The 21,329-nt window shown below is 38.8% G+C and overlaps 1 protein-coding gene across 1 annotated transcript in view; it reads right to left on the bottom strand.

Annotated features, from left to right (window-relative positions):
• NSMAF (neutral sphingomyelinase activation associated factor) overlaps positions 1-21,329 on the bottom strand; it is a 38,207-nt gene that overhangs the window by 6,488 nt on the left and 10,390 nt on the right. Inside the window, exons 3-22 of the mRNA XM_072329645.1 lie at positions 21,201-21,279; positions 21,047-21,114; positions 20,923-20,959; positions 17,957-18,007; positions 15,449-15,520; positions 15,021-15,068; positions 14,870-14,922; positions 14,234-14,363; positions 13,208-13,279; positions 12,249-12,357; positions 8,757-8,933; positions 7,865-7,944; positions 6,582-6,672; positions 6,426-6,489; positions 6,264-6,315; positions 4,420-4,540; positions 4,009-4,140; positions 2,642-2,684; positions 2,115-2,272; positions 580-688 (exon numbers count right to left, since the gene is read on the bottom strand). Coding sequence (XP_072185746.1) covers positions 580-688; positions 2,115-2,272; positions 2,642-2,684; positions 4,009-4,140; positions 4,420-4,540; positions 6,264-6,315; positions 6,426-6,489; positions 6,582-6,672; positions 7,865-7,944; positions 8,757-8,933; positions 12,249-12,357; positions 13,208-13,279; positions 14,234-14,363; positions 14,870-14,922; positions 15,021-15,068; positions 15,449-15,520; positions 17,957-18,007; positions 20,923-20,959; positions 21,047-21,114; positions 21,201-21,279 — 1,746 coding nt within the window. The remainder of the gene's footprint in view (positions 1-579; positions 689-2,114; positions 2,273-2,641; positions 2,685-4,008; positions 4,141-4,419; positions 4,541-6,263; positions 6,316-6,425; positions 6,490-6,581; positions 6,673-7,864; positions 7,945-8,756; positions 8,934-12,248; positions 12,358-13,207; positions 13,280-14,233; positions 14,364-14,869; positions 14,923-15,020; positions 15,069-15,448; positions 15,521-17,956; positions 18,008-20,922; positions 20,960-21,046; positions 21,115-21,200; positions 21,280-21,329) is intronic.

Genomic DNA, 21,329 nt, shown 5'->3' with positions numbered 1-21,329 from the left:
CATCCTCACTGGAAAGGATGTGCCCATGTGAAAGGGTTAATGGTTTCCCATTCAATCTTCCCAATGTGGGATTAGCTGGGTGTTGTCAAAGTTCACCTGAAATGGGGCTGCTGGTGCATGGCTCCCTAGGGACCCATCAGAACACCAGTGGGGTATCTGGATTACCTTACAGCCTATGGATGGAGACTCTACAAGCTCCTCACATAGAGGCAGCTCTGGGTTGTGCAGTAGCTGAACTTTTAATTGGCTTAAACGTTCAAATTAAATAGTATGAAGTTAGGTGCTACTGTACTTAGACATGAACAAATAAGTGGAAATGTTTCTCTAGCCACTGCTATCACTGTTTTGGAGAATGGGAACATTCTGAAATGTGAACGAACTTAGCTTTAGATCTGTCTAAAGAAGAAAATTAAGCTCATAACTACCTTATCTAGACTGATAACCCAGCTATCTCAAAAAAGATAAATAAACAAGAAAGGATACCATAAGCCCTAACCCGTTGTTCTAATACACTCACAGATGCTTCTATCCCTAATTAAACACAACAGTTGTGACTGAAGAGGGAAGAGCAGTACCTACTCTTTGTGAATTTTATATTGCTCATCTTGTCTTAGTTTAGATATATTGTTCCAAGCAAGCGTAATGCTTTCTTCCGTCAAATCTTCAAATGATTCTTCATGTGGAGAAACTGCAACAAAATGCCAAAGGAGAGTTTTACCACAAACAGAAATAAGATAAACGTCAAGAAGTAGGTGAAGGTACAAAGATAAATACAAAAGTGCAGAAATCTCACAGATCTCCAGGAATACACATTTTCTGGTTACCGTACACATTGAAATATCAAGAGTTTCCCAAATGGAAAAGTACCATGAAAGCCACCTACCTAATATTCTACTACGTTCTGTTATCACAAGTTTGTTTTCTGCAGTGTCTCAAAAGTTAAGGGATAAAGAAGTGGAAACACGCTAAATATAAATTATCATCACAATTCTTTTTTCAATATGTACTGTAGGTACAAAGCAAGTTCTCTACAGAGTTTCACTCAAGCAACGGCAGAGGGAATAAAGACCCCAGTCTCACACATTCATATCCAGATGTTCAAATTAAATTCTCAGGCTTTATATAGTTCAAGCTGATGACAGAACCACAAAATGGCCGAGTTGGAAGGGACTTCAAGGATTATAAAGCTCCCACCCCCGTCACAGGCAGGGCCACCAACCTCCCCATTTAACCTGGCCTTGAACACCACCAGGGACGGGGCATCCACAAGCCTCTCTGGGCAGCTGTGCCAGCACCTCATCATTCTCCTAGTAAAGAACTTCCCCCTGACATCCAACGTAAATCTTCCCTCCTTCAATTTAAAACCATTTCCCCTTGTCCTGCTGTTATCTACCTTTTCAAAGAGTTTATTCCCCTCCTGTTTACAGGCTCCCTTCAGGTACTGGAAGGCTGCAATGAGGTCACCCTGCAGCCTTCTCCAGGCTGGACAAGTGCAGCTCCCCCAGCCTGTCTTCATAGGGGAGGTGCTCCAGCCCCCTGATCATCTTTGTGACCCTCCTCTGGACCCTCTCTAACAGCTCCCAGTCCTTCTTGTACTGGGGGCTCCAGACCTGAACACAGTACTCCACATGGGGCCACACAAGGGCAGAATAGAGAGGGACAGTCACCTCCCTGTCCCTGCTGGCCAGCCCTCTTCTGAAGGAATCACCGTAAAGACATTTCTGTTCAAGAACAGAACAAATCTCAACGTTATTTAGAGTATCTACAGAGAGTGTCAAAGAAGCTGCTGTCCTGTCAGTTTGATTCTGAAGTGGCACAAAAGGCCAAGGAACGCAGCCCTCCTACATCTTCAAAAGTAGAAACTGAACATTCCCAGAGGAGGCAACTGGAACATAAAGCAAAGTGCAGGATTCACAGCTACAGGATGTGCATATTTTCAGATTTCAAACCAATCTTGCCAGTTTTTCCTTTAATAGATAATCTCATGGATTTATTTTAACTCTACTTAAAGGGCGAGTGGCCAAGAGAGGCCTGTCATGAACTCCTGTGGGAAAAGATAGAAAACTCAAAATTACAAGTCAATTACATCATCAATTTATCTGTTACACACTTACCTGGAGATTCAGGTACGGAAACACTGTGACTAGATGTTCGAGAGGAGCTTTTTGGCATTATCCGTTGAGGATGAGGAGTTGTGAACAACTGCTTCGGTGTCTGTCCAAACTCCAAGATCTGCGTCAGCAGAGCTACTTTCTCATTGGGGTCCATAATGCTTCAGAGAAACAACATGATTAGTCAGGGCAAGTTCTTTCTTTCCACCCTGGAAGCACAGGCTGAAAATACAGTTACTGCCCTCATCACAGAATTGATTTACCACAGACACAACAGACATTCATATGACAGCTCCACAATTTCCTTTATGTACAATGAGAACACGACCTTCGGCTAAAAATAACAAATAAAAGACAAATAAAAACCAGAGAAACCAACACAAAGAAGAGTTCAAGTAACGATCTCTGAACATCTGTTAAAACTGACAACCTGGTACCAGTTCACCGGCTTATTTTACAGCCAGCAGAGAATGTGAAGAGATAGCAATAAATTTAGCTGTTTTTACAAAAACGTTCACATTCTTCATTACCTGTTTAAATCCACTCCTCCTTCATAAGTTAATGGGTGAAACACTGCAAAAAAAATAATATATATATATTTGAACAAGATAAAAATACAAGGTTTATCCTGGGCTTGAATCTAAGAGACTCAGAAGCAGTTTCCAAAGCCAGCTCCTTCATAAAGGAAGAAGAGCTTATTTAATCTTCATGAAGGAGAACGTACTCCCACCTCCCCAAAAATGCATAGCTACGAAACTAGATCTTTGGTAATTTTATAGACAGGTAACAGAATATAGCAAGAAAGATGATAAAAGTCTATCTATGCTGCAGCTCATTCAATGTAAATCTAGTGGGTTGCAAACTCTGCAAATAACATTGCCTTGTATATGAACACCATCTCTTGATACCAAGTCATTCGTACACAAGTCCTTTCTGTCTCTTATCTATTCAAGATGATCTTGCAGTTCATCACATTAACAAAAAGGCACATTGCATCAAGAGAAGCATGATTTGCTTTAGAAGTATATTTGCATAATAACAAACAGATGCCATAACATCCCTCCACTTCCCTTTATTCAGAGTCTCTGGCATATTCTACCTTACACTTATGACACCAATGATATAGTAACTGGACCTTACACACTCAAAATACAGCTAATTGTGATTCTAAGGTATGTGAGGAAGCATATTCCTATCTATTTTCACATCACATGAGCTCGCTCTGGAAGCAGAAAGCAATAACTATCAAAGTTAAGAATTGCTTATGCTTTCGTTCCCAGTAATTGTAAGAAAGAACAAAACATGCTTATCTCAAATTCTGCTTATAATCAGGGTGTTTCTGGAATAACCACGTTATCTCCATCCTACAATGTGCATCTGCTAATCTTCCTTTACCCAATTCACTCAAGTTGGGGTAGAGGAGGAAACTTCCAAGACTACAATCACAGTGTAGGGAAAGTTCAGTGCCTGTTTGCATGGCTGCTCCTACAAACTCTTGTTCCTAACTGAGACACCCTACTTGAATATTACATTGCTGTGCTGCACTGTAAATAACAGGAACGCTGCAGAATCATTTCAGCTACCTCTTTAGAATCACAGAATTGCTCAGGTTGGAAAAGAACTTAAAGATCATTAAGTCCAACCAGAACCTGACCATACTACACTAACTAACAACCCTTTGCTAAATCATATCCCTGAGCAAAGATTTTACGTCTTCAAAGGAAAAGACGATAGATTTTACAAGTAAGGCACTTCTTCTGGTAAAGATAACCCATATTTCCTTTTAGGATCAAGCATTTAAAGCATAGTAATAAAAAAATCAAAGCCAACTTATCATTACAGACAGCTGTTATATGCCTTGTTTTGGTTTTGCTACTTCAGTGCAATGTATACTTACCATTGCAAGCTGCAACAGCTTTACTTCCTTTCTGTTTGCAGCCAAATATGAGGTCAATCCACTCATGAAGATGCTCTGATACATACTCACTTTCTAAAGCCTCTTGGCTCTTCCGAAGGAAGTCATCAGGACCTGGCAGGTTAATCAGAGAAGATTTGAGACAGGTTAATCGGAGAAGATTTCCCACTTACTATCATTATCCCTCTCTGTTCTTCCAGAAAGAACCAAAGCAGCAGACCCATACTGAGCTCAAAATTGCTATAAAAATTAAACACAACTTCAGAATATATCCATATTTAACACCAAAAATTACTTCAGAAGATAACTGAGAGCTTTTGAGAAGAAAACAATCCCAGGAAATAACAAAGGTAATCCTGAATTCATTCATCACGCAAGAAGCTGGACTACTACCTGATGCCCAAGGGGGAAGCTCTACATCTTCAACAGTCTTTCCACCCTGTCTTTTTCCCAAGTCCAATTTCAAGCTGTTTACTAGAAAGCTGGAATCGTTTTCATAAAATTCTGGAATCAACTGGTAGAAAAGAAAAGAAATAAGAAAGGAAAATGTTCTGAGGTTAGCTTAGCTTTAGTCATTTTAACTAGAAGACATTCAGTAAAAACAAGGTTATCCAAGTTCACACATTAAGGCCTAAAGTTGGATAGTAATTCCTCCAGGCTTTCCTATTTGTCAGAGAAGAAGCACTGGAAATTTCCTTGCATTACAATTTCAACTTCCAACTATTAGGCTTCCTGTCCACCAACAAGGCAATTATCCAAACTAAATTCAGGAGCTTATATATTTTTAACGCAGTACATGTACCATGTGAATCCATAACAACAAGAATACCTTCAGATCTCTAACGGCAGAGCTGCCCTTCTTATTTTTAAGACACCTGGTTATGATTCATGACAAAAATCTAGAATACAGCTGGAATGATGACAGAAGTTTGAGAATTTAGATCAGTTATTTAAAGACCAACAAAGCTAACCATTCTTAGTTCCTCCATTATATATTTTTAACATTAATTATCATTTACCACTTGAATGAAAAACATCAAACATCACCCACTAGTTGGCAGTTAATCATTCAACATCTGAGTTATTGCTTCTATAAAGCTCAAACAAACAGGTTGAAATCTCTATCTTTTAATGTCCCAAATGTACTGTTACCATAGAATAACTTGGATCCAACAAGACCTTGAATCCCATCTAGTTCCAGCCCCCCCCACTGTGACAGCAGTGCTGCCAGCCACTAAATCAGGCCACCCAGGACCCCATCAAACCTGGGCACAAACACCCACAGGGATGGGGCATTCACAACTTCTCTGGGCAATCTGTTTCAGTGCCTGAGTAAAGAATTCCCTCCTGATATCCACATTTTTCCTCTTCTAGTTTAAAACCATTCTGCCTTGTCCTACTGCTATCAGACTGTGAACAAAGTCAGCCTCTCTTCTTATTATAAGCTCTGTTTAAATAATGGAATGCCACAATGAGGTCTCCTCCAAACTGAGCTGCTTCCTCAACCTTTCTTCAGAAGAAGGGTGCTCCAGCCTTTAAGATATCTTCACGGCTCTCCTCTGGACCTGTGTCTATCTTGTATTGCCCAGGCCTGGACACAGCACCCCAGATGGGGCTTCACAAGGGCACTGCAAAGGAGGACAGTTACCTCCCTCACCCTGCTGGCCATCTGTCTGTTGATGCAGCCCAGGATACAGTTGGCTTTCTGAGCTGCAAGCACATACTACTGATTCATCCTCAAGTCCTTCTTCACAGAGCCGCTCTCAACAACTTTCCCAGTCTGCATGGATATCTGGGATTACCCTAATCCAAGCACAACACTTAGCACGTGGTATCCTTGAATCTCATCAGGTTCTCTCAGACCCACCTCCCAAGCTTGTTCATGTCCGTTCAGACGGCATCCCTTCCTTCTCTTATATCGCCTGCACCACCCTGCTTAGCCTTATAATGCAGCCAAATCCCTGAGAGACTCCAGTAGATGAACCCAATACCTATGGTTACACGTTTCCCCCTTAGTCCTTTAACATTCATAATGACATTTCTGTCAAATGAAAAGACAGTAAAACATACGAGGAATCACCAATTACAGAGGAAAAAAAAGGTTCAAAACATGAAAAGATACATAAAATGCCATCAATAGCTGAGATAAAATATAAATGAATGAAGACCAACAGGAGACATCTGAGAAAAGTCCCGCACAAGTGTTTAGACTCAAGTTTCATTTCCTGGCCATTTACCTCTTTGAAATCCGTTGCGCCATCCAAACAGTTCTTCCAGGTTTCTGCAACACTAGACAACATATCAATGACACGTTTGTTAGAAAACACCGCAAATGCTTTGCACTCCCCTGATGCCTATTTTAAAATGACAACTTACATACAGACAAAATGTAAGCAAACCTGTTGAACATCCTGTCGGCATGATCAAACTTCCCATTCTGCAGACAGAGCATGTATTCTGGAGCTAGAGAGGAATAAAAAGTCACCATCTTTCTTCAAACCTTGCCTGCTTCTGAGGCAACTGTCTGAACAGAAGGCACGTAAAAGCAAACATACCAACTCTAACAAGATAAAACAAAACGTAACCCGGGGATGAATAGTGGCTCCCATACATGAACTTCGGTTCAGGCATTTCCTCATAACGTGTCTACAGCATAAGAAGGAAGAGAGGACTGTTTAGTATCAGTGCTCCTGCTTTCTTTCACTATTTTACTTACAATCTCTATAGATTTACTAAAAAAAAGTGAGAGATGAAAGCCACCCATTACATTTCTTTTTCCCATAGACAAAACACATTTTAAGCACTAGTAAGCGTGCAGATTTAATTAGGTCAGTAAATCAATAAGGCACAAGGTTCTTTTAACTCATCATCCAGAATTATCAGGTCTTCACTTTTTACTTCTCTGACTTTCCCCATGCTAAAGCAGTGATATAACTTCAAGGGAGCATGAACACTGACTTCCCCCTCTTTGCACTTCATGTGAAGTTTACTAAGGTTATGGAAGAACACACTGGTTGAACTCAACATGGCACATTTCTTCACGACTTAACCTTCTACAGGTTATCCCTAGAACCTGCTGTGCTCTAAATAAGAAGCCTATTAGTGCAGTATGAGATGGCTAGCAGTTCGAGGAAACAGCCTGATCTTAGAAAGAAATCTTTATTTACTGTTACTGAAAATATAACACTGATTGTATTTGTACACAGAATCTGAAGAACTGTACGTGATTTGGGAATTGTTAACTTACCACAGCAACGAATTGAAAGCAAAGGAATTGAGGACCTTCTATCTCTAATTGTATATTTGACTACTTGTGAAAAAGAATGCCCGCTTATTCTGAGAAATGGAAGAAATGCATGCACTATTATCTGCACGTGGGATCTTCATGATACTCCAATCTCCACAACTCCCTATTTCCTCCCTTTAAAGCACTCTCCCTCAAACTCTGCATCTTTCTTTGCATTGCTCCTACTTTGCCATATCCATATTTTACATTATGCTTTTTATTCTTTTGCTCTTAAAGTTTTATATTTTTCAATATAGTAGTTATATGACTTGGTGGTTTTATAACAACCAACCAAACACACAGAACATTTAAAGGTACAACACGTAAGAATGGTATTAAGACAGAGAAACTAGACTCAAATAATTTGAGATTTTTCACTTGTAAAATCAGTACAGATAAATATCAAACTGAACATAAATGTGATGAGGTTTTATAGGCAAGATTGTTTATAGGTCTGCATACTTCCCAAAGGTTGCCTGACAAAAACTTCTTCTATTGCCAACATGCACAAGGCCAAAAGCGTACTATAGATAAAGAGCAAGATATACATACCAATAATCTCTCAAGTCTCTCTTTATTCAGGGCACCAATTGGTTTACTAAGGTCACGGAATGTTGCAGGTTTTGTCAGATCTGGAAAAAACAGACCATGGATCATTCCTGCTAGAAAGGAGCACGTTCTGATCAACACTAAAAACCCCAAAACAACCTAACATGAGGAAAATAACAACAACAAAATCCACAGAAACACTTGAATTATTTTCTCCCCAACTGCAAAAGAATAAAATTCTTACCATAAGCACATACTTACCTCAAATTTCCTGCTTAAGTGGTTATACATACTTCACAGTTATTGCAACTAACATCATCTGATACATGAGACAGATACCAGCTGGTAGCCAGGATAGTTTTCCTTCTACTTCTATTCAGCATGCTACAGTTAAAGCCACCAAACAATCAGACCGCAGAATCTGAGTAGGTGCTTCCCCTACAGGCTTCCAACACACATTAAAAAAGGCCCTTAAAAAAAGTAGCCTACTTAGACAGAAGCCTTGGTAGCTTCTTTTAACTTGTAGTATTAAAAACCTGCCCAAGAACACCTAGATCTTATTCATTTCAATGCATCCGCATTGTTCCAAAGGCCATTCTATTGGTTCTTACGGATTTCTCCAAACCACAGGCAGTCTTGGAATCTTATTTTCAAAGTGACTGAACAGACACAAAACACTCTGAAAAGTGATTTTTTTCACAGAAAAAGTGGAACGATGGAGGTATTTTTTCCACTGAGCTCCAGACTAAGAGTAATGCACATGAAAACATCCAAGGTCAATAACGACGGGTGCATCCTGATATACTTGGAACATCACGCAGCAAAACACATTCCTAATGCCTTGCCCCAAGCTGCCAAGCACGATGCACTAACATGTCATCTCATATACACATACCTAATTCTGCACTAGAGTAGTCTGCTATGATCCAGGGAAATACAGGATACTGGGAGAGATCATTGCAGCTTCTATCAGCCAGATTGTTGAGATGAAGCAGATACTGGTAGTTTGATATGTGTCCTCGCTGCCATTGCAACATGTAACTCTCAGCTGTATGCTCCGTAATATGATTTTCTGAAATACAACCAAACATTAAGGGTTTGAGGTTTGGAGTTCCACTCATAACATTTTACAGAGATTAACATTATTCAAGGTAATATAAAATAATTATTGGCACAGAAGCTTAAAATAAAAAGTTAGAGCTAAGTGGTGATTTTATGTTTCAATAGCTGCTATACTTAATGCATTTTGTAAGACGTGTTCAGATAGGCCTAGAGGAGCATTAGAATTAAATATGGAAACAAAAGATGGGAAAGTACCTGACTGTTTATGGAGGTATCAAAAAATATTTGCAGACCATGAACAGCTTTCTTGGCAAACAGACATCTTTTAAGACTTAGAGTTTCTAAAAGCATCTCTGCTAGGAAACCAAAGAATTAAATATATTTTCCTACTGGTCAGCTAAGAATGCCCACTGACAATACAGAAAGGAGCCACGCATGGAAACAGAGTGCAGTTTTAGAACAACTAATACAGAGAGACTAGTGGAAGATGCAACTTGACCACCAGTCAAGAAAATAGGAACTAGGTTCCTGAAGCTTCAATTTAAAGCAGTGTGCAGGGGCTCAAGAAACTCACAACTGCTTTACTCTATTCAGTGGCTGTACACAAAAATATGCCTCTTGACTACATAATGACCCAGGAGTGTTGATTTCATTCCGTACCTCAGTCTTAAGGTGAATTTCAAGAGGTTTCTTTGTTGTCTTGATTTTGTCCTGTAATGTGGAGATTTAACACCTGAAATGTGCTTTTCTGGTTTTAACTATTCATGCTACCTTTCCAGCACCTCTACAAGTGCCTGAAATAGCAGAAATGAATGACTGTAATCAAGCAAGGAGCCCTCCATGTCAGGCTCCTCATCAAGTAACCACAGTAAAACTACATCCTTGCTATGAAAAGTGTTAGACAGTACACTTCTGGTATACTTCTGCATGCTTGTTTTACTCCTTCTCTGTCAACAGCTGCTCTTTCTCCTGGTTGAAGTCTTTAAATATCTCTTACTGCTATTTGTTGCTGAAAGCTACAACATATTCAGAAACCGAAGAATTGAGATTTCTACATGTCATGGTTTTGCAATTTTGTAATTTTGCTATCAGTATTCCACATCATAACATCATGTTAAGCATAGATAATTTTGACGAATCTGCTGCTCACAGAAAGAAGACTACATGTCCCAGGGAACACCACGGTCAGTCATATGACCAGGACTATATAATCTCACTTCAGTGCTGGACTCGCTCTCTCGGATCCTGCCAGCCATGGGGGAGTGTGTGGAAGCGTTCCAGCCGTTTCGCCTAGAGTTACAGTAGGCCTCTCGGTTTCGGGACTCACTCTCTCTTATTTTACTTGATTCGTTAGCCTTAATTCCATTTATATTACATTATATTGTGTTATTCTGTATTCCGATATAGTATTTAGTAAAATAGTGTGCCTCCTTAGATCGTTGCCGCTGTATTTATTTTCTCTTTCCCTGTTTTCTTTTCCTTTTGGGATAGCGGCCCTGCAGGCCGTCTATACCCCTGTCATAGGTGCCGGTAGACTTTAGGGTAACCCGTGACACTACAGAACATAAAAATTATTCAAATATTGCCACTGGAATTGCTAGGAAAAGGAATTCAGATTAGCATGTGGTAGGCCTGTTTTAACTAGGATGGAAAAAACATATTCCAATCCTCATCTTGCCACTGGAAATTCTACAGATACAAACTGGGAGCACCTTTGAAGAAAGGACCTTCTGCTGTCAGTGGCAGCTACTAAGATGTTAAGAACATTTTTGGAAGTTAAAGAAAGGTTGAGCTTGCTTTCTGATGTCCAATTTCAACAAGTGCTGCAAGATAGACCAAAGGACTGCTCCGAAAGGGAATGAAGAAAACAAAACCCTACCCACTTTTCCACACTCGTACACTTTTTTTATAGGAATGCGGTGACCTCTTTGGAAAGTACAGCCAGACTGGAAGCTCTGACTTCATCAGTCCCTACACTTGGAAATTTTTCATCTTTGGAAAAAAACAGACAATAAAGTTATCCAGCAAACAATGTCTGATGTAGGCCAACAGCACGCCATTATTTCAATAAGAGAGAAAATCACATCAGAATCTACTTCCTTTTCAAGATGAAAAGACTGAAACAGTTCTGAGGGAATGTTCCTCTGTGGATTTTCCACTTATCCCTGAGAACACTCCAAGCTTTGATGAAGTGGGGAAAATGTTAACTGATGCTTAGGCAAATTCATTAAAATAGAACAAGATTTCTATTCTATTTCTACAATAACAAGATAGTACAGAATTTACATGAACACTTTCAATACTGGCAATAAACAGGAGTTCCAATGTTTCAGTCATAGTAGCATTCTAGGAAAAAAATAAGTCTCTTTTCCTGCATTTTCTCATTACATGTGCCAGTATTTTGGAATGTTTCTGTTCATGATCTGCAAAAGATACACTCGTTTGCTAGGAAGTAATGAATGAAGGACTTAATGGAAATAAGAACGTAACTGTTTTAGAAGGGCAGATTTCACCATCCATTGCTGGGCCTTAGGAAAGTTCAGATATTTGTGTTTGCACTTAAAATCCATTTGTTTGCAAGAGTTTTCTCCTGTACAGAACACCACCCTTATGAGGATCATTTGTTCAGCCTGGAAAAGAGAAGTGCCCAAGGAGACCTAAAAGTGGTCTTTCAGTATCTAAAGGGAGGCTCTAAGAGAGAAGCTGACAGACTCTTTAGGGGGTCTGTTGTGACAGGACAAGGGGAAATGGCTACAAACTAAAACAGGAGATTCAGATTGGATACAAGGAAAATGGTTTTTACAACAAGGTTAGGGAGGCACTGGAACAGGTTGCCCAGAGAAGTGGTGAACACTCTGTCCATGGAGGTGTTCCCTTGATCGAGCTGCAGATGTCCCAGTTCAATGCCAGGGAGTTGGCCTAAATGGCCTATAAGGGTCCCTCCCAACTCAAACAATTCTAGGATTCTTTACACAGACTTAATGGGGCAGGAGAGGAATCCATCCATACAGAACATAATTTGGCAGAATTGATCTTACGTACTCCTTTCTGTTGAAGATAGTATTTTTTTTTCCTTTGAAGGTACATGTTAAGTTGCAGATCAAAATAATCAGTTTCATTTCAATAGCGTTATCTCAACTTTCATCTTCAGATACAAACAAAACACGCAACTTTTCAACATCCATTTTGAACTTTGCTGTCTTCTATTAAAAATTCTTAGGCTACTACACCTTTTAATTCTTCCCACAAACCAAGAGAGGAAAATCCAGACAAATTAGTCCTTGCAAGGAACTACAAACTACATTAATAAATAAAAGCTGCAAACCTATATATGTAGCAATAAGGTAATAGAGCTCGTCTCGATCTTGACAGTTGTAGAATTTCAAGTAGATGTCGGAACAGATATCATTTTCTGTGCAAAATACTTCGAGTCCCTTTGAAATTAAAGAGGGGGAAACAGAAAATTGAAAGCAGTTACTAACAAGCCATAACATTCATGCTTTTACAGAATATTCCAGTTACTAATGTCTAAAACTTAGTGCTGGTCATAGTTTTACATACATACATACAAGTCTAGCATTTTCATCTTTCCTACTTCCAACCATAACAATATTCCATTTACACCCAGTCAAGCAAACAGAATAACAGGTGTTCACAGACAGTCCCTACCTAGCTTGTTTAAGGGCAGGTAAGGTTTTGTTGGCGGTGTTGTTTGTTTGTTTTTTAGTTTAAATGTGTTTTGCAAGGAAGGTTTTGTTCAAGTCTGAAATTTCAGTGTAAATGCTGGGAGCACACAACTGAGGTTCCACTGCAGCACTGTCGTCATCCCTCAGTCACATACAGCAGGGTTCATCACTCAACATTAGTTTCAATCTACAGTAGTGATCAGATACCCTCCATGAATCAATCCAGAGAGAAAATGCACCATGAGAAGGCAATTCGTTCTATCCTAAGATAGGTGTCTGAGATAAATAGAATGAATTGCTTCCTGGAAGTACTCCCTTCTCTCCCCCTCTACACCAACTGCTTATAAAGGGAGTTTTTCATCCTTGACAGAATTCACCTTTTATGTTTTCATCTTTTTGACAACACAGGGAACTAAAACACTTCAAAAACACAAAGTATTTTATGAATGCTGTTCACTGCATAATCCTTAGTTTTTAAAACTACTTCTGCTTAACAATGCATACAGTTTCGACTGGTCCTTAAACAGAACTGGTTCTTAAATAGAAACTATATACACACCATGTTGTTTAAAAAATAGAAAGAAGTATTTGAGCTTACCAGTGGCATTAGACCATGTCTTCTTTTATAGATGCGGCGTACATTTTGCAGTGTGATTCGCACTACTGGTTTCTGTAGGAGGAATGGGGCAGAGGGATGGAAAAGATGGAGACCTGCTCTTCTACCTTAATCTTTCCAGTCAACCTGAAGTTTCTCTGAACTAGAGACACCAAGCAATACAAAAGCTATATCCTTCCGTATCACACTAGCAGACAAACAGTGGTTTTAGGCAGCTACTTTAAAAAGAAGTTCATCTTTGCTGTAGCTTCTTGTCTGAATAGTAAATCAGCTTAAGACTAAATAACAACGTATTATCACCCAAATTTGTTGCCAGTAAGAATAATCAAGCAAAAGATGAGCAGAACACACAGAACTATACTAAAAATAAGGAAGCCATCGGGCTAGCGGGCACAACGTTTGCTGAGGGTGCCATCTGATGGACAGAAATTGAATGGCGTTCTGTCACAATAAGCCACCATAATAACCTGGAAGCAGATTTTACTTGTCAGGACATGTTTTTCCTATCTTAGAGGCCTGTTAGGACTAATGCTGCTATTTCTTTGTGACGAAGTTCCAAAGCAGCAATCCACCTATGATATACATTCAGTTTTCCAATAGGGAAAGAAACATTCAGATTAATAGAAAACCTAGCTACAAACTTCCTAGCTAATACAAAGTGAATGAAAGCTCTCATCAGGCAGGGGCAGCACCACAGAGTAACATTAGAAACTCGAGCTGTATGCTACAGAGAGTAATTTTAAAGAATATTAATGGAGAACAAGCAAAGGATATTTTGTGCTCTGTCAATGCTAAGAAAGTTAGCTCAGAACAAAACCTCAGAGTACTGAATATAACAAAGCAGCAGAAATTACAGGAAAACTAAGGACCCTTTATCAGAAATGAAAATAAATCTTCTTGGATGTGTGCCCTATGTGCATTTAAGGGGAATAATACAAGAACTGGAAACCGTCCCTTAGAGGAACAGTGTGCTCGCACCATATGCAAGATCATCTATGAGGCACTTACAGGATATCCATTAAGAGGCTGGAAGTACAAATTAGCATCAGTAACACACACATGCCCTGGATTAGTCACCAGTGGTGTCACCATTTCTGCTTTACATTCCATACGCAGCGTTTCAGAAATGCTTTGAAATCTACAAGTGAAGAAAGGGTGTAAGTTTACCGCTGGTTCTTATATACGCAGAGCTATCCTTAAACGCTTTAGGTTAGTTTATAACTTCAGCACATCTGAACAGGGATGCTTTAGGCATGAAGAAGGTTCTTTGTTGAGAACTTTAACCGGCAGCCCGGAAAGGAAAGTTGTACGTACTACTTCATTCTCAGAGCAGTAACCTGCTACTACTTATATTATCTTATACACTATTTTATTTGGCATATACCAATACCTAACTTGGAACAAATGCATGGATAGAACAGCTTGAAGAGGAAAAAAAATGGGAAAAAAAGTAACACGTACAACCTTCACTACACAGAATTTCCTACTCTCCATACCAAATTTTTTCAGAATATTAAGAGGATAAATCTCCAATTTAGACAACTTGTGCTGCCCAAAGAAGCACCTACTATATAATGAAGCTGTAGACTAAACCACCAACAGGTAAAAAACAAAACATTTTCCCATAAGTTATTAGAAAGATACCTGTTTTTATCAAATGAAGTTCTAGCCAAACGGGACTGCAGTATAGCAGTTATCTAATGTGAAAGAAAAAACAGATTAATATGGTTTAGGATTGAAATGCAATTAGAATTTCATTAGAAGCAATAATATTCTGAAATAATCAGACACTTACCATGGCAGCTTGATCTCCCATCTTATCTAGACAAGAAGCCCTGTAGAGCTAAAGGACAGTGAACTAAGTGAAATAGGACTGATGTCTCACAGTTTGAAAGTCTATAGCGACTAGGAAGGCATTGGCATTCTTGACTAAGAGAGTACTAAAAGAGCTATTATTTTTTCCTCTTTAAAGATGAATGCATTCACTCATTTTTATTGTCGAGTAATTTGTCGATATATCATCATCACAGACAGTAAAAAGCTAATGAGAATAGCTTCAAACAGATTTTAGAACTAGAAGGTACGTTCAGCTGTTGCAGTTTAAAAACCAGATACTCCAAGAATTTCACGTGCAGAAAAAGTTACTTAAAAATACTTAAAGGAAGCTTCCCACTGAATATCAAAAAAGATGCTGTGGAAAAGTGTGTAGTGATAACCACATACCTGATGTAGAGTTTGCACAACATCTCCTAGTTTCCCAGCTACATCCAGTTGGAATAGGTGTTCTGTTTTACCCTAAAATCAAAAGCATATTTACTACAAAAAAAAAAAAAGCTTAAAATGCAATACAAGAAAAAAAAAATTAACTGAAATTAAACGTTGTCAAAGTATGTTTCCATAGGCTGCAGCGTACATCTGAAAGACCTATGTAAAACCTGTGGTGTTTTTTATCTTATCTTTATAAATCTAACTTCCTGTGGTAACTTCCTTGTGCAGTCCTTGGTCAGTTACTTAATACAATACAACATAACAGCTTTGAAGCACTCCATTTAATGTAGCACCAACATATCTAGAACTATTAGTCTATTAGTCTAGAACTAATACATGCTCTAACTAGTTTAGCATCACATACAGAAGCAAATCATGTAATCATAGGAAGGCTTATATTGGAAGAGACCTTAAAGATCTGTTCTCACTAGTGACAAGTGACAGGACAAGGGGAAATGGCCTTAAGTTGCGCCAGGGCAAGTTCAGGTTGGATATTAGGAAGAACTTCTTTACAGAAAGGGTGGTTAGGTACTGGAATAGGCTCCCCAGGGAGGTGGTTGAATCGCCATCCCTGGATGTTTAAGAGCCATTTGGATGTGGTACTCAGGGATATGATTTAGCAGAGGTTTTTTAGAGATAGGCTACTGGTTAGGCTGCGGTTGGACTTGATGATCTTCAAGGTCTTTTCCAACCTGGGTAATTCTATGATTCTATGATCGCCAAGTTCCAACCTCCTTGCCACTAGCAGGTTTGGCTGACACTCCGTCAGGTGTAAATACAGAACTAATAAGTGCTCTGATTTGTTCATGACACAATACATTTAGACAGCTAACACTTAACTTTTTAGACAAAATATTCCAGGCCATCAAATCTTGAATTTTGACTAGGCTTTAAAAGCAATCACTCTCCTTTACATCAATTGTTTGATGTACATAACATAATTTCAAAATATTTCTGTTTTTGACTTAAATCTGTTAAAAATGCATATGGACCGGCTGATAGTAACTCTTACACATGACTCATCTACAGTGGAGGTGGTTGGGATCCCTTGAAAACCCTTGAGCATAGTATAAAACTTCACTGACAGTTTTATAGGATTCTGTTATTCCTTAAGTTAAACTTCTAAAATGTTGATCATTAAGTCTACTTCAAGGCATGAATCAACATGGGTACAACTACAAACAACCTAAGAACAGAACAAACTCGAGATGACTGTTAGCACAATGTATGCAGTCTGAGATGAACTGACAGAAATCCAAGAGCAAAGCACGGTTCAGAAAGCAAACTGTGACAGATTAATGAGAGACAAGAAATTCAGCAACAGTTTGGATGAAGGCCTCAGTAATATTTCACTGACCACACATTTTTCCTTCAACAGGAGAATCATGGCTCTCATATCCTACTGGATAGTCTACAAGGATCGTTTATAGCCTACAGGGTAAAAGCTGAGGAGAGCAGCTCTGGGTCTAGCTCCCCATCCTGGAAAGATCGTGATTTGGTGTTTTGTAATAGATCTCCCCCCAGAAAATAACATAAAAATCAGTGGAAGACATGGAAGCAAAAATCATAGTACCAGATTCTAGCACCCAGAGAATCTGGAACAGGCAATGATTCAAGTATACCTACCAACAACGAAGAAATACTCTTAAGTGGCTGAAGGCAAACTAGACTGTTTCACTATGAAGAAACATAACTGCACTTTGGTGAGAAAAGTTGTAATGGTTAACTATTAGGAATTATTTTGGTATCTTGACTTCAGACAAACTAAAATGGAGAATTTTCCAAACAGCCCTTCCAATTATCTTCTTTTCCTACTGTGTCAGCAATGCTATTGATAGTTATGTGTTTACTGACTTGATTGTTCTTAGAGCCTTTTATCTGAAGAAACATGGCAAGAAATTTAATTGTATGCTTCATTTCTGAACTGTGGAATAAAGTTGGGGGCAAAAACAGTGTTTAAATGACTCTGTTTTCCACTTTGCGTTTGTATCTTCATCTACCTCCTGTTTCAGCTGAAAACCCCTCAGTTCCTTACCTCGAAGCCTTCAAACTCAAGAATTTGAGTAGAAAGCATCAGAAGCAAGCTCTGGTTTCTGTTGTGAGCAAACTTTATCTGCAGTTTCTTTGAACTGTGACCCATTCGGCTGGGAGCATATTTTAAAACTGAGGAGAAATGGTGCCCACTGAATATGAGCATCAAATTACCTGTCTGATTGTTGAGCCCATAGAAGTGCACACTGAGGTAACTAGCGAGAGACAAGACTGCAGCACGTATTCCAACAAATATCACACATGCATTATGGAAGAATACAGGCACTAGTTTTATCTAATACACACAATCACATATTTTTTGAAGTTTTACTATATTTCTCCAATTATAGTTATCTTACAATTTTATAATGGAGAGCATTGATCTTCACAGAATGTTAGTTTGCTAAGAATAATGAAAGACTGTATACTTACTCTTACTGTTTTATAGGGCGCAATAACATTTCTTTCTTTAATGAGAAAAACCTGAAAGAGAAAGAGACTGTTATGGCTTTTGTCCAAAATCAAACTAACAACCAACCACCTGCCAAAAAAACAAAATAACAGCCCTCCCCCCACCATCAATAATAAAAGTATGTTCTGATAAATACAAAGCTAAGAACACTGCTTAAGCAACCAAAACACTAGGTTGCAACATCCTGCTTTAGCTACCCTAGATGAACAGGAAAAAAACAAAACAATGACCTTTTGTAGCTGCTGTGAAAGGGATGAGTGTTCAAATGCATTTCACAGGCTTACTGTGATGGTCAATTAGTGAGTTTCTATTCCCATCATATGACCTTCAAGAAGCTGTAAGACTGAAGGCAGTAAGCACAGCCACCAGCCTAACCCCATTCAACAGAATACTTCTGCCTGCTTTTTTCTGGCAGCTTACACCCCTGGGCTTCTGCTCTGAAGGGAATGCCCCCTCTCACAGAGGGGCCTCACTCCATGACCGCTGCACGTGTCTTCTCAAATGAGCTCTTCCTACTACAAAACATTTTGCTTCCAGTTCCAACAGCTAAGAATGTCATTTCCTTTCCCATCCTACGGCAGTTTTGTTTCTTTGATGCTACTCCCAGATCTGGAGAGAATCCTCCACTCAAAAGAACCCACACAAAACCAACAAAAAGCATATGAAACCCCTTCATTTCATTTTCTTCACAACCCCTACAGAAAGGCTTATCATTTATTGTCTGAAAGATGCCAAAGCTAAAAATGAGTCATGTTTCACTCCGTCTGTAGGAAAGGCTCGTACTTGCTAAACTCTCAGACCTGGTTAAGACTCTAAATGGGTATGAGATCCAGAAAATACACCAGATCCACCCCACTGGCCTTCTCACACACCAGACATCCACCCATTCCATGCACATAACTTGCTTAGTGCCCAGTGCCTTGGTGTGCTTCCTACAGCAAGCACCAGGCCTGTGGGTCTGCACCCAAAGGCAAGCAAAAAAGACAAAAGCAAATCATAGGACCATAGAATTGCTCAGGTTGGAAGAGACTTTGGCCTGACAAACAAAGGTTAAGTGAGTGGGTAGCATCTGCCTTGACAGAAGTAGAACCCACAAGTAGGAAAGGTGGCCTTTGCCACAAGACAACACACAGTACCGATATGCCAGAAGAAATTAAATGGTATGCTCAGCATGCCTCTGTAAGTGCTATTTTAAATAATAATTAGCTCCTTTAATCTGATATCAGCTTTTACAGACCTGAATTAGGACATAAGAAAAATCAACCCAGTAAAAGACATGCGCTTTATACTTAACTCTTACTTCTTGTACAATAATTAAAGACTTTTCTACACTGAGACACCCAAATTCCAAATGACATGGGAAAAGCAGACAGTACACAGCAAAATACACACAGAAGTAGAGACAAAAATAAATGAATTAAAATTAGCATGTTGTATTAGTTTCCTGTTTTGTAAGATGGTTCTCCAACTCTACCTTGAGAAAAATTACTGAAAAATAAGCTTATATAATCCCACATTATTTCTATTTACTGTACTGTACAGCCATTAGTCTTTAAGTTACTCGTTAGACAGAGCAAAGCTTCTTGTCCAGCTATGGATTAACACTATTTTGAGCATGAAAAAAGGCAAACATATTGAATGATCAGATCATCTTAAACATGTTCACTTTCCTATAAGGCAGAAATTCCACTCAGAAGAGATATTCATATTGAGGTCATGATTTATCACGAATACGACCTGTGAGTACTTCATACCTGACATACTCTTATACAAAGATACAAGCACGTATCATCCCAGCAAAACATTTCAGAGCACTTCCCCATTGACAGAACGATGACGGACATTCTACATGGTGGGGCTGACAACATTTGCCATTTTAAAAGTTATTTTTTTTTCCCCTTTGTAATATTTCTGCACAAACCTGTTCTGAAGATCATATGTTAATACCATATGATAGAGGGACAGGTAATAAAAAGGGCAGTGACATTAAAGACAATACTTCAGATTTGTGTTTTATTTTTTCCTTTACCACCTGGAAGTTTACACAGAATAACCAGAAATGACTTATAAAAATAAAACAGCTGAATACATTAAAAAAAAACCATGAACACAATGAGCCTTAACTAGGCAGAACTCCTCAGAGAAGTAGTTTCAAGATGAAATTAAGTGTACTGATTACTTTAACACAGGCCACGAACTTTTCTAGTGCAAATTAAATTACATGCCTGAGCTCCTTTTTGACTGTCACAGCACTTAACTGAGCAAGGCTACTAAATGCAAGTCTTTTTAAAAAGAAACGTTATAGATTTGCTGCAATGTTTAAGGAAGTATTTCCCACCTCATCTCAGTTATTTCCTGAAATGAAAACATGAACTTATTTTGAAGCATTGGAACACTTCCCAGCTCCAATTAATCAAAGCTTTAAGTACATTCTGTTGTTTTTTACCAAGTACAAACACGTTCAAGTCAGTCATAACTCACAACTGAAGCCTGAATCCATGATTTAGGATAGCTACTGAAAAGGATTTGGTGGACGTATACTTTGTGAAAACATGCTCCACTGAACTTCAAGAATTAAGATGGCTCTGCCATTACCAATACATGCTACAGAAGGAAGAAAACTATATGTAACTGTAGCAAGACCAAAACAAAGATATAACCAGTTTCAATCTTCTCTCTTGTACTCTCTTCTACAATTGTCCCAAGTTCCATTATAGCATGCACAGCGCAGAAAATTCCCTTTAATCAAAGTCCCATTAATAGAGCCACTAATAGTTTAAAGTTACCAAGCATCAACAGCTTCACATTCATGCAAGTTTTGCTTCCAGTCAACTCCTCGTCCTAGAATTCCAGCTCTGAGGAACACCATTGAAATACATAACATCTCACATTTATACATTGAAAATCTGTTATATGCAGCTCTTACCTGATTACACACAACAGAAATCCCACCAGATGTCTCCCTAAAATGAAAGTAAGATATTTAGAGACAGACGTTTCAGCTTTAAAAAGAGCTGAATGCATATATACAATAACTCAAATTCACATACCGTAAGAAGAGGTTATTCGCTTCATTGTCTTCTGGTGCTTTTATACTAATGCAGTCTCTCAATGGTATCTGCAGCAGGTCATAAAAATATATACATATGTGCTCCTTAAATGCAATCTTACCTTCCCAAGAAGTTGCAGTGTTGCACTGCTTACCTTGATAATGGGTTGGAGATTTTCATCAGGTTCAAAAATGATTGACTTTGAGCAGATTTTTAGAGAACCCCTTATTTTCCTAAAGGAAACAATAAATGAAGAAGTGGTTGTGTATATTTTGCAGGTAGA

Source organism: Excalfactoria chinensis, chromosome 2 (genome assembly GCF_039878825.1).
Source record: "Excalfactoria chinensis isolate bCotChi1 chromosome 2, bCotChi1.hap2, whole genome shotgun sequence".
NCBI classification, from domain to species: Eukaryota; Metazoa; Chordata; class Aves; order Galliformes; family Phasianidae; genus Excalfactoria; species Excalfactoria chinensis.
Note: the sequence above shows the minus strand (reverse complement) of the source record. Positions and strands in the feature narration are given on the sequence as shown.